This window comes from Channa argus, chromosome 1 (genome assembly GCF_033026475.1).
Source record: "Channa argus isolate prfri chromosome 1, Channa argus male v1.0, whole genome shotgun sequence".
NCBI lineage: Eukaryota > Metazoa > Chordata > Actinopteri > Anabantiformes > Channidae > Channa > Channa argus.
This window is the reverse complement of record NC_090197.1, coordinates 17,001,632-17,015,893: the sequence shown is the minus strand read 5'-3', so window position 1 is coordinate 17,015,893 and position 14,262 is coordinate 17,001,632. Positions and strand designations below refer to the sequence as shown.

Sequence of the window (14,262 nt, the reverse complement as noted above, 5' to 3'; positions counted from 1 at the left end):
TCCATGCATTTTTCCTGGCTGCTTAGTTGTGGTGTTGGCATATGCTTGTCCAATTTTAAGAGAGTGCGTGCTTTGACAGAAATGCACACATATACGACAGACATGGCAGACATCCTAAAAATTATAGATACAATGTGTCTTTGTTGAGGTTTTGCATCGCTGACATCAGATCAAAGTAAAGTATCAGCTGACATAAATGGATCATTAAACTCCTAGTTAAAATTTGAATTATAAACCAGAGAAGGTTTATTGTAAAAATGTTTTTATTTTGACAAAAACAATCCTTAAATGAATACACAATTTCTGAGCAACGTGTAATTTAAAGAATGCAGCATTGCAGAATAATTACATATTTCTTCGTACTGAAAACATTTAAGATCTGTCAAGAGTTTTTTTAAGCGTTTACATGCAGTGATATAAAAAGTGTTTCCTACTGTATGTACAGTAGCACACAGTTATCCCTTGTAAACATACTGACTGCATACGATATACAATTCAAGGTTTTTACTTTTATGTCTACTAATACGTTTTAAAGTAAGGATTTCAGTACTTTTTCCACCACTGATGGCTACACACAAGCATGTGGAATTAGTATTAGTCAATTAATATGTGTAAGACGTGTAAGGTGATAGAAAACTGAACTTTATCATTTTTGGTGTGCCTGGAGTAAAACATGGCCATCGATATTCTTGCACAGCTTGCTGCAGTCTCTGAGGAAAGGCTCAATGTCAGCTTGCTCCTGATCAGCAACCCTGAGTGGGTCTGTGCTGAGAGAGGTGAGAGGTGAGAGTAGAAGGATGATAGATGACAAGTCAAACGATTTGGTGAAGTGCCGCAACACACATATATCCTCAGGGTCATCATTCTCCAAAGGGGTCTCACAATAATACATGTCAGCGGCCTGTGCTGATTATCTCCAAGGTTATGTCTCTCCTTCTCCTTCTTTCTTGTTCTGCTGACATCTATACTGAATCTTTTCTTACTTTTTCTCTCCTGTGTTCCATGTTGAATTTGGTCTCTCATCACATTTGGTGACTGCTCCTCTGTAATTTTCAGTATAGTGCTCTTTTTTATCCTCGCTTGCATTTTTCAGGGCATTTATTTGTACAGACTGTTATGAAAATGCTGTGAGTAATGTACTGCTGTGCTGCAGGACTACTGCCAGTCCAGGAGGAGCAGTATGGCATCCTCTAATAATGGAGTGGCTTTTTTTTTTGCAGGAATAGAAGATATCCTCTATGGATGAGAGATATTCCTGTAGGGCCCCTGTGTGTTCGTGTGTGTGTGTATGTGTGTGTGTGCGTGTGTGTGTGAGAGAGAGACACATGAATGGGTGAAAGGCAGGGTATATCCTGGACAGTTCCTGGACCTGGATAGGAACTGTCTCAATATATCTCAGGGCAAACACAGAGAGACATACACAGACAACCATTTACACGGGCCACTTAGAGTCACCAATTAACCTAACATGCATGTCTATAGACTGTAGGAGGAAACAATAGATACAAGCAGAAGACCTTGTGGTGGCAGGGCCAAAAACTTCATCACTGTGCTGCCACAAAAACTTTTTTAGCCTTAATCCTAAAGCCAAGCTGTAACCCTTTGAAGTTGTGAGGACCAACCAAAATGTCCTCTCTCACACACCTATAGCTTGTACCTAGCCACAGGATCAATCTTGCACTGAAGTGAGTCGGCAGCACCAGACAACATCACTTTAGGCTTCATACAGAGGCAAGGATGGCTAAGTAATCTTATTTGCAGACAAGCTTCCAGCCTCACGGAGCCATAATTAACGCTTCCATATGTGGTTCTGACATTGTCTCACACCATATAAACATAATACCTATTTTACAGTACTTAATGCACAATGTTAACAAGCATAAACACTTACATATTTGAATTGCTCCATAAAATATGCCTATAACTCACTCCTAAATAGTGTTTTGATTGTGTTGCTTTAAACCATATTTGTTACTACCTCTGCCTCACTATATATAGTACGGTAAGTCTGGATTAACCAAAACATGTCCCAACATGTACAATAACACTACAAAATGCAACTCATAATAAAATTGAGTACAATAACCCCAATAAACCTTTGTTAACTTTTAACATATCATACAACGGCATGCTGTGACATAATGTTACAGTGTAACATACCGTAACACCGTAGAAATTTGTCTCATTCATGACATCTAGCACCATCTTTCCCACTTCGCGGTCATCCACAGTGAAGTTGTGGTAGGTGTTTTGCCGTTGTTTCATTCGGAGCAGTTCCATCACACGAGTCAAGGTTTTAGCAATAACCCAGATCCCATCATAGGCAAAACCGTGAAACTTGCTGGCTTCCACGCCCTTCTGCTGAAGCTCTCGGCTATACTCCCTCTCATACTCTTTAGGGGTCTGTAAGACAGGTGAAACACAGGAAATCAAAACACTGTACATCTCTTGACCTTTTAAATAAGGTATAATCTTCTATGGAAAGGAAATATTATTTTATATATGCTATTACTGCTGTGACATATAATATTTCACATAATATGAGGTACAAAGTTAATGGGGATAAGGATGTTTGGGAGTCATTGAACCTATAGTGTAGTTTGAAAACAAACCCTGTGATTGATTGTGGTTGAGATCTCGGGTTTAAAAACATGATTGCAGGAGTGCGTTTTACACAAATAAGTTTTCCATTGTGCTATCACATCCTTCTAAAGCAGTTGCAGCCAAATACATAAGTATTACAATAATTGAAACACAAAGAGTTACAATGATATCTGTGAAACTTTCACTGAACTAAGTTCTGCTATACATAAATAACAAGAATATTTTATAGTTCACTTCCCTTATTTACTCTACCTGAGGCAGATTATTGTGCACCAAAAGTTCCACCATTACCACATTTAGACAACTGTACCTCTGGATACCATCCAGTCTTTAATAAACGATACCAATGCGTATATGTGGCAGATAATTGAACTCACTGGTACTGTAGATTCTTCTCACTTATTTTAATTAACTGTCTCATGTCACATTAAATAACTCATTAACAATGTATACACTTTATGGAGTAGAGCAGTGGGTGTCACTCACCCTGCCAGAAATGCCCTTAATCTGCCGAGCACTGAGTGGTTCAAAGTCCACACTGATGTATCCCTCCATGGCTGTGAGCAGCTTCTTGGTGGTGCAGTTGGTGGTGTTTGCCTGCTCCCACCAATTGCCCTGGTACCAGCCAGGAATGATCCATTGGTATTTACTGCCAAACATGTTCAGGTTGTATGCCTAGGAGGAGCAAACGAAACAGAGTTTGAAGCAATGTACAGTAGCAGCAGGGAGACACAGGATGATATATGCTTATTACTTTATGTGTGTTAATACTCTGACTCTTGCTATGAACTGTTGCCATTCCTGATAAGTTAGATCTAGCCTGATCTCTGTTAACAAACAAATGATCATTTAGCTAGGCAAAAAGAAAAAACTAAACGTTGCTTGGTAGCTCAAACAGGTAGCGCAGCAGAGGGACTGGGTAGAGCAGCAGGATGGGATGCAGACATCTGCGGGATCAAATCCCAGCCTACCCAAAACCCCTAACCTAACCACCAGGTGGGTCCCTGAGTGAGACAATCTGTACTAGTGACCTGGGTGCCCTCCCATTGCTGCCCACCACTCCCCCTGTATGTGCTCAAAGATTATTTTTCTTCAAATCTAATATGGAAAGAATACTTAACTATAACTTTGGAATCTAGCTTTTCCTGTAGTTATTTTTACTGTAAAATTTACAGTAGACATGGGACTTACGCAGCAGAACACCTTGGAGGCCAGGTGCTCATCAAACTGGCCAATAATGATTCTCACATCATTGTCCTGAAAAAAGAAAGAAAAAGACATTATGACTTAAAAAGCAATTCTAGGCACCTTAAATTTGACAATGCTCATGCATGCAAAATATTAATAGCACTGTGATGTGTGTTTGAGATAAAATGGTTGATTATATAATCAGGACTGTAGTTCATCACTATCATCATTTAGTGCCATATTTCTAATGCTGTTTGAATGCTTATTATTGTGATTTTGTAAGCTCATGCCTTTACAGTAATAGTGCAATGCACATGAGGCGTTTCTTTCAGTAGAAGTCATTACCCTGGAACAGCAGTTTCCCAAAAGACTGCTCATGTTTTTAGGTTTGTAATGCCTCTGCCACATCACATATTATTAACAAATAGACATAGAATCACATGTTGTGTGTACTGTATTTAAATCTTATTAGTGAGTACAAAGTGTGTGGCAAGCCAGTGCCTGAGAGGCTCAAGCAATATTAAGTCACAAAGTGTCGATCTATAACAACAAAGACATTAGCGTCAGCCGGCATAATTGCCTTTCTTGCCGACCAAGCTGGAGAGCACAAATTTACATGGGAATTGAGAGCACATGGTCTGGTGATTGACTCAGTAAATAATTCAGATTGCCTGGGTGGAAGTGCAGCAGGTTTCGTGATAGGGAAAAAGATCAGGCTCTGGGGCCAACAGTCTGTCATTTAGTGTACAAATGCATATGTATTGTCCAAACACAAGCACAGGCCTGCATACAGAAAAACAGATGATTGCAAGCTCTCAAAACACAAACATACCCAAACTGCCCCAAATCTAATCCAATAATACTGTCAAGGGTTTGATGAATGTCCCACTAGCCATCAAGGCAAGAGATAATATGTGATGGACTGAGAACAGTCTATCACAAGGCCCTTCTATGGCCCTGACACCGTCCTCAGTACCAAATCTAGAGGCCAGTTTCAATGAGGACTATAAAGTCAATCTGAGGAATGGGAGCATCAATAACATCACTGTAGTTTACTAAATGTAACAGATGACCTGCTAGATTGTTTTGGCATTCGTAATAGATACATACTCAATCCAAAATGTTTTTTCATGTTTACTTTTATGGCAACCGGCTGTGTGGGCAAGTGTTCAGTTCTATCTTGTATTGATTTGTTAAAACTCCTATATGTTACAACCGTACCTTAAAACCTTCAAGGGGTATTACTTACTTTAAGTAGATTCATTCTAAAATGTAATTTTAAAGTAAAACATCCTACCAAAAGGTCAAATCATAGTTTATTAAAATGTAATAGATAAAACTAATGGATATTTAAAGAAGCTGTGAAGAGGCAAACATGACAAGTTATAATGTAAGCCAACCATTTGGTGTCCTGCCTTTATTCTGGAGCATGAGAAACCATTATGAATACAATTCATGAAGCCCTCTTCCCTCAGGCAGTCTCTACCATATGTCTTGCATTCACATATCAGAGGGGACAACCAATCACTGTCATCTTAATTCCAATTCCTCAAGGCAACTGGGCACACAGAACAACTGAACAACCAAACATTGCAATTATTCCTTTGTATAGATTGGTTATATTGGGTATGCCATATTAATACATTAGGTGCATTTAGAAAAGCAGATGCAGAAATCAGTGGGTCCACAAATTTTACGCAGGGTTCTTTGTTATGGGACAGACACACATACACGCTCACACAGCAAAGAGGATGAGAGCTTTTAGAAAGCTGAGCAGCTCAATCAAAATGCTTCTCTGGTGGTTTCTCAGAGCCAGAGAACATGTCGGGACATTTAAGAGGTCTTTTGTACAAAGCCCTTACTGTTATTCCACTGCTCTGCTGCCATCACAATGTGTCTGTGTGCGTACCGTACATGTGCAAGAAGACCAGATAACAACTCTGAACTTTTCTGTGATGCACTCTTGAGTTATTTTCTGTGTGTGTGTGTGTATGTGTGTGTGCCAGTGGCAACTCAATAACACTAATCAGCCATGGAGGAAAGGCACTTAACCTAAATGACTCTGGCTATGGCCAAGGACCACATCCTCAGTATAAATTCCGGCCTGCCTGGCAACATGAAAAGTTTGCTCAGTTGTCAGCAAGGGCATGAGCGAGTGTGTTATGCTTGTGCATTACAGATGGACCAGGGCACTACAGGGCCTCTAATTACTCCCATTGCTCAAGCTTTTATATAACTATAACAATAATTGTTCTCAAAGAGGGAAGCGTTAAGGCTAGCCTTGACTGCTTTATCCATGACAGGGTTGTTAGAAACTTTATAGTGGTGATTTATATGTGATAATGGTGTGAGTAATATTGTACTTCATGAGCCCAATCAGGCACTGTTAAGTCCTATTAGACAAACACACACACACACACACACACACACACACACACACACAGTAATTAGGGTCTGATGTGCTTGTGGGAGATGTGATTTGTAGACTCGGCAATATGTTGCTTCTACTAAAACCATCCCTCTGTCTGCGATGATTAGTGTGCCGCAAGTGTGCTGTGAGAAGATATGATCAAATATATAAACTCACTGGACAAATCCATGTGTGTTTGATCACTCATCATAGTTGATCATTATATGCTGTACTGTATGCACCAATGCAACCACACTATTAGAACTTTTAACACCAATGGAATTAACAGACTGCTGCTTTAAAATAGCTAAAAAAATTCAAATCGCTCCAAAATATTAAGCATGCCTAACCAGTGGAAAACCAACAGGCTGAAAACCATTTGAATATCTGAGGGTTCCACAGTTTTCAAAGTGTGGCAGTATTACTGCACTGCTGTACTGTCTGGGGATTTGGACCAAGTGATTCATCAGGTGTACAGAGTCAGTACACCACTGCAGTCTATGGGAATGGCACAAACCCACTTCTATTGCTATGGACAAACCACTTTCTATTGCTATGGACAAACCAACACATTTATAATGATATAAGGTGCATATGGAAATAGTGCAAACTACAGTATGTGCGTATAAATGTGTGTTTCCTCAAGACAATTGTAGCAAGAAGAAGATGTGCTAAAAAAAATAATAATCAAAGTTTTGTTAGTAACCTGATTTTTGTTGGAAAACAAAGATCCGTAAAACTATACAAACTACTACCTATGCACTCATCATGGTCACTGATGCTTTGCATGAGTGTTATTGTAGACACTGGTGATGTGAAGAGTGGTCCATTCATATGTAATTTCCAAAATTTATTTTCTAATTAGGAAGTTGTTTTTTTTAGATTAATAGTGTTTTGCAATTGACAAATTGAAGCAAAGGGAATGGTAAAAAAAAGATTGTTTTTCAAATAATCAGATGGGTGAAACTAAAGTTAATCTCCAAAACTGCTGCATCAGTGGAGCAAAACATCTTTAAAAAGAAATGAACCATCCCCTGTTATGCTATATGTGTGGGACAAGAGTTTTGAATGTATAATAAATAATTTAAATATAATTAATAAGTAAGCATTTTTGTCTTCATTTAGAATTAAAAATGTTTGTCTCTTGTTGTCCTCAAAAGTTTGCATGTCCCTAAATTAGGCTTCAAATTTGACCCAAAAATCATAGAGAATTTGTCATGTTCTCTATTATTTTTTAATTAATTTTCAAACTGAAGAAGAATAAACTTACTTAATATTAGAACATAATTCTGGGAGTGTGTGAGTGTTTGCCTTCCTTTATTTTCTGAGGTTTGTCAGCCTGTCCAGTAATGAACTGGGAACTTGGAACTGAGAACAAGAGACAAAGATAAAAAACATAGAAAGCGGCCGAGAAATGTAGATGGCTGCTTCAGCACCCTGCAGCAGAGACGCCTGTCTGCTTTGTGTATATTCCAGCTGGAATATCGCAGATGTGAGTGCTCTATTTGTGGATCACACAGTGACGCCATGGCCCCCTTATCCCTCCACCCCCCCCACACACCCCATCAAACACACAATAGTGCACCAAAAAAGACCAGTCTTGACAACAAAATCTGTGTCACCCAGTACCTCATCATATTACCTTGGGGAGACAGCAAACCGGAGTCGTGAGATGAGTAGGAAACAAAGCTACATTGCATTGGAATGTACCTTTGTTTCACTCCATTGGATTGTCAGAGGCCCCCCCCACCCAACCCTAATAAAATACTGCGATTTGTATATATTCAAGGAAAGATCAGCTTAAAATGACAGGTCTCAACATGCAGAGTTACACATATATTTTCAGAAAGACAATTTATCCATTCTATTCGTTCTCAGTCCCCCTGTTGTCTCTGTTGCTTTTCGTTCAGTCTTTTTTATTTGGCATTTGTCTTATCTTCCACTCATGTATCAGACCTCACTCCTTCTCCTACTTTGCTGTCATTGTTTCCATCACTGTACCACAGCTGCCAGTGTTTACAGCATTTTTTTTTGCTCAATCACAGTCTGATTAACTACACATATATGTAGCACATCCTGTATTAAAGCAAGCAGTGAACACTTTTAAGATGCAATGTATTTATTTGTTTTAACTCTCATTTAAGACTAAGAGGGAGAAAATAATAAATACTGTTTGTAAGCGTATATGTGTGTATACTTACTGTAATGCCCATCAAAAATCCATTAGATAGAGCAGGTTAACTGTACACCCCCTTCTAGCCATTACAGTGCTCTCATTATGGCTCCACTAGTCTTACTGGGAACTGCACTGCTCTGCTTCATACACAAATGCAGTATTAAGTATTTCAAATGACTAACACTAAAACACTTCAATCAATAGGGAAGCTTTGTCTTTGGTGTTGCTGAGAATGATCTTAACAGCATTGACACTGAGTGATTCCAGTTTTTGGATTTAGTCAGAACTGTAAATTGCTCGGGCTGGATCACTTACCTTGAGCTTCTTGACATTAACACATGGGTCGTTCGAGAAACTTTCCGTATCTGCGATCTGAATGTCGGCTTTTTCCAGCTCATTAGTCAGATCATTCCTCACCTGAGAGAGCAGGAGAAGGAAGAGGAGGGAAAGAAAGAGAAAGCATATGATCATGGATTTTAATTTTATTTTATTTTTTATTGTTCTGCTATTTTTTTATTTGTCACACAACCACCTCATATTTTTAGCAAGACTGGCTGCACATTTTTCTTTTTTGCAAACCGAACAACACCCTTCCAGACCTACTGTAGTGTCATTCACACTTTAAATCTGCATAAACTGAGCTGTTTTCAGAGCTGGTTATTTAAGTCATTAGGGTTAAGATTAAAAGCTACCACATCTGCCAATGTTCACAACTAGAAATCAAGGTGTCATCATGTGACTTGACACAATCTGCTATATTCAATCCTATATTTCTATAAAATGTACATACCATAAAGATCATTCCCTTTAGTGTACAGCAACTGAGTTAGATGTTGTTTTGAATTGTTGTCTGTGTTTCACTTTGAATTGTGAATTAAAACACCGGTACGTTCACATTTTGACATGACAGTACCGTCAAAACCAGCAGTATTCTGTTGACTCACTCTGTTCAATATTCAGTTGTGATGGTATTCAGTGAGTATAAGTCACAGTACTACACCACTGTTGTCACATAATAATATAAGAAATCACAAATGTACACCTTGAATGATCTCAACTGGTTTGAACAAAAAGCAGATAGAGGAGGGGTACTGTATCTCCGTCTGCAGCGGCTGAACATGTTTTATGATGTATTGGTTCATTGCAATTGTGGGTAATGAGATCAGAGAGGGAAGAGAATGGAGCAGGTACCTCACCGTGATGCAAGCTTGTGATGGTTCATCATACTATTTCTCACTCTCTCTCCACTCTTGAAAAAACATATACTATGATTCATCCTTCTGGCTTTTTCCCTTTAGGCTATAATTTCAAAAAAGCCTTTTGTTCCACAGCAGATATTTCTGCAGCAGGAAAAGCGCAGGTGTACAGTAACTAATATAATTAATGGTGGCTTTGCTCCATTTAATTGTTCCAGTAAGGCATGCTGGTGAGCCAGGCCACTGGCATAGATACACCTAAATGGAACACAGCCATTAATAAAGAGGAAATGAACAAGTGAAAATATCTGCTCTGAGAAAGATTTACATTTATATACTGAAAGTAACTATTCCAATCTCCTCTTTCTTTGGCCAAAATTTGCAGATGTCCTCAGGCCATACCCTGCGGCCATCAACTCCTCAAACCCCACTCGAGAGTTTGGCATTAGGGGGCATGTTGAGACATCAGAGGGTGCACAAATGAGCATGCCAAGTTTAGTTGGCAGAGACAGCATATAACAGCTAACAGATGAAGGCACTGTGTGTGTGCCCTACATTTTTCTGTGAGCAGATATGTGTGCTATATCCATATTCATATGTTCTTCATTGCTTAAAATAGACATTGATTACAAGTTTATCAATGAATTTAATGCACACTCACATTTATGTATGTAAACACACTTATCCTTAAAATGATACTTCAACCTAAATCTACAGTGTATTTGGCTTAAAATGTGGCACCTAAAAGTTTCTATATTAATCATTAACAAAAAATGAAGAATTGGGTAGTACTTGAGGGTTGTCAAGAGAAACTTTGGAAGACATTCCTGCAGCATATTATTGAAGTATTATTTCAAAAAACAATGTCGTATGGTGTATTTTGCCACATAAAACAATGTAAAGTGTAAAATAATGGCCAACAAAGATGCAGATCATGCTGAAGAATTAGTTTGAGAAGCTTCTCTGGTCATTTGCAACATTTTTTTGCTGTTAGATGTAAAAAGCTCTTTGCAGGTATCTATGGAAATTAACACAGCCAAGGATATCCAGTGAATAATGACTGCTATCAAAACCACTCATATTTCTGTTGCTACAGCAGTTAAAATTGTTAAAATAACTAATTTATATAATCAACTCGAAGAGTGTTGGCATCTAAAAAAATCAATAAGTCTAAAGAACATCATCTTCGTTTGCCTCAGTTCTCGAAATGTTTGCTGTCATAATAGGTTCTTCCTCTTGTAACCTGGAGGGAGTTCTAAATCACCCTGTACATCACTCACTCCTGTACAAACATTCCCTCCAATGTTCGGCTCGCTGAGCTGAAACAACGGGGAGGCCAGAGTGGATCGATACAACCAGGTTTTGCTCTTGAGGAACAATTGGCTTGTTGGTCTGGACAAGGTACAATGTCCTGTTGTGTTAAGCGTTGATCTAAAGGGCCTAGCCGCTGCAATGCTTAAAGGAAACAAACTGGGACGGGAAGGGGAACAGAATCTGGTCAGATCCATGTTTGTAGAGGGGTGTAGAAAAAGGCACACAGATAGACAGAATAACAAGCAACATTCAAATACAAAAAAAGATGCAAAAGTTGTCTCACATGCACACACACAAACACACGGGCAGAAAACACAGTACAGTATGGCAACACAGAAATGCTGACACACAAAGCCATTCAGCTTATCACAAGATGATTTTTTTTTGGTTTGATTTTGTTTCCTCCACTGAGATGGAAAAGGACAAATGGATCTGTGTTCTGCTGGACTGAGTGTGTTAGATAGAGTGAGGGAGGGGGACAGATAGATTGAGGGATGGTGGGAGGGGAAAGTGAGCCGCTTTCCTCTGTAACAAAAACATCCTCCATTGTCTGGGGCAGCGTGGGAATCCCCAGCAGCAAATATAACAAAGACATAAATCCACTGCACATCGGAGCATACACACGCACACATGCAATCACACATACTGTATGCAAAGCAACAGTGTTAAAAATTTTAATAAAACAATCTGATCTTGTTTGTATGCCCTTATCAGCATACAGCATACAGCCACAAACGTACACCATAATATTCAGGAAGTTGAGAGATACCTGCAGATATTTGGCATGAATACGACAGGATAAAGTATGATCATACACCTATACTCCACGTGGATAATGATTTAAGACTTATGATTCAGACCTCGGCAATCACATCTTTTAGAATCTCATGATATACAGAAGGTGCACTGACTTTCTTTCACAACCAAAGTACTTTACACAATAAAGAACAGTACAAGCTCCTGTGTTTCTTGCTAAGCTAGCCATTAGCATAACGAGCAATTACACTTGCCACAAAAATATCAATCATACCATTCAGGCAACTGTAGACAGACTAAAGTGAGTGGCCTGACACAGAGATGGTGAGTAGCTTTCGATGATTCAGTGGTAACAGTATAACACTTTGAGACATACAAACTGCAGTGGTCTAAACTCAAGTCATTGTCACATCATTTTCAAACATTTTCGCAGTGTGAAGCCCCGTTTCAGTGATGGGTGTGTGTGTGTGTATTAGTGTCACATATACCAGAGTATTAGTGGTGCATTTTCTCATTCGTCCATCTGTCTACATTTTTTGCATTTACAATAGACTTATCCACACAATAATGCATTTGTGTGTTTACCTGTACATTTATGACAAAGAGACGAAACATGACATTTACATTTTTATGCAATTTCGGCTTTACAAATGTGGCAGCATGACAGGTTTTTTAACATATTTGTCTATCATTTGGTGTGCTGCCTTGCCATACAAATCAGCCTATAAAGTCAGTCATGTGCTTATACAGACTAGCACGACAAATGTTTGCATCATAGCCCCATGAGATGCCCTCCACTGGCTCACTCTCATAGCCTTACATGCTCTGTACACTGGCATAAATGAATAATTGTTATTTTAATGACCGGTAGCTGATGGCTATCAGAAAAAAAAGTAAATAGAAAAAATGATGAAAAAAAAAGATCGACAATCAAGCAATCTTTAGATTGTATGCAGCATTGTACACAGGAGAGCTACTGAGAGGCTGGGACACTAAGATTGGATCTTTTGCTAGATTTATGAGTGGTCATAGTGTAATTAAATACCTAAGCTCAGACGTTCCAGGCCGAGAACAGAGTCCTAATCCTGTTCTCAGTCAGGTCTGTCATCTGACTGACTGATGATGGCTGCTCTGTTCCTGTGTAAGGCCTGTTTGTCTGGCAATCTCAATAATCTTGATTGCTCTGTGTGTGCGTGCATGCATGCGTGTAGAGACACCATCATACTAGAGCGCTCAGTATAATAAAGCCATCAATGTTAATATGCAAACAGGCCGCATGTGTCCATGTGTATGTTTCTTTCACTTCTATAAATAGAAGCCATACCGTACGTGTGTGTGGTGTGCATGCCATTGACTGAATCCGTAACAAGCATTACATAACATTAACCTTGTGAGCAGACTCCGTGGGAAACAGCACTGTGCATCAGTAAAGAAGAAACAAAAAAAGATGCAGAGGTGGAGGAGATGACAACACAGTCAATAGTACACTCATTATGCAGATGTAAGGGTAAACACACATGCATAATGTACTAATATACTAACATTTCACATTAGGTTTATTATTATTTTTCAGAGCACCTTGTAATCATTTAGGTCACGTAATCCATGTTTTCCAAACTTATTTATTATTATTTAGTTTATTTTTTAAGCATACAATAGACAGCTGCCACTTTCCATTCATTTTACTACATTTTCAAAATCACCTTTCAAGGACATTTACTGTGAGTTTCTCAACAAGTGGCCATGTTTTGGTAATATTTTTGGTCTTTTAGCAAAACTCTTTGAATGATGGGTAATTAGAAAAGTCTATGATGGAAGCAGGACTTTCACTGTAATTCTCGGCACTCCAGCCCATGACTGCAGTGATTTGGAAGCAATAGGATCTATTTTGACTCTGTCCTAAAGTCTACTCTTGTTTACGCTCCACGATTTTCATATTCAAGAAGTGGGAGGACACTAACTATTTATAAAAATGTTGTTTTATATTAGATACTAGGATGAGACAGCCCTTATAATCAGATCATTTGCAACATTCTAAAAAGACTGTGTCAGCACTATGTTGTATATATAAATAAAATGAATGTAGACAACAAACTAACCAACCTAATAGAGTAGTAAAAACTGCAACAGGAGGTAACCAAGAGTCATATAATGCACTTTATAGCTACATTATTTTTTCTACCCTTTAGAGGAATTTAAAACTTAGAACTTCACATTTCTTCAACCATTTATCCTGCTACATGCTGCTGTTATTTCCCAATGCACCAAAAACCAGCTTGCTCCACACCTGACAGAGGATTGTACGAATCATGAAATACGGAAGTGATGCTTGCATATTTGTAAATCAGGATTAGAGGCCAATCTTGTGGCGGTTTGATTGAATCGGGTCGTCCGTCTTCCTCCCGTCCTAAGCCCCTTGGTGCTTTCAGGAGGGGAGAGATAAAAGGATTTGGGCTCTCTGAGATTTGCAGTGAGACTTCTTATATATACCCCCTCCCACCTCCACCTCCTAACCCCAGCTGCTGAGGATATGGTTTTCAACCAGAGCCTCAAGGCAAGCATTCTCAATATTTTTCTCAAATTCATGCGCTCAATTTATCTGATATAGCTTTTTTAAC

At 38.9% G+C, this 14,262-nt stretch overlaps 1 protein-coding gene across 1 annotated transcript in view; it reads right to left on the bottom strand.

Annotated features, from left to right (window-relative positions):
* Positions 1–14,262, bottom strand: part of gabbr2 (gamma-aminobutyric acid (GABA) B receptor, 2) — a 167,597-nt gene that overhangs the window by 66,543 nt on the left and 86,792 nt on the right. The window contains exons 4-7 of the mRNA XM_067503008.1: positions 8,694–8,795; positions 3,796–3,861; positions 3,091–3,279; positions 2,161–2,403 (exon numbers count right to left, since the gene is read on the bottom strand). Of these exons, the coding sequence (XP_067359109.1) occupies positions 2,161–2,403; positions 3,091–3,279; positions 3,796–3,861; positions 8,694–8,795 (600 nt within the window). The remainder of the gene's footprint in view (positions 1–2,160; positions 2,404–3,090; positions 3,280–3,795; positions 3,862–8,693; positions 8,796–14,262) is intronic.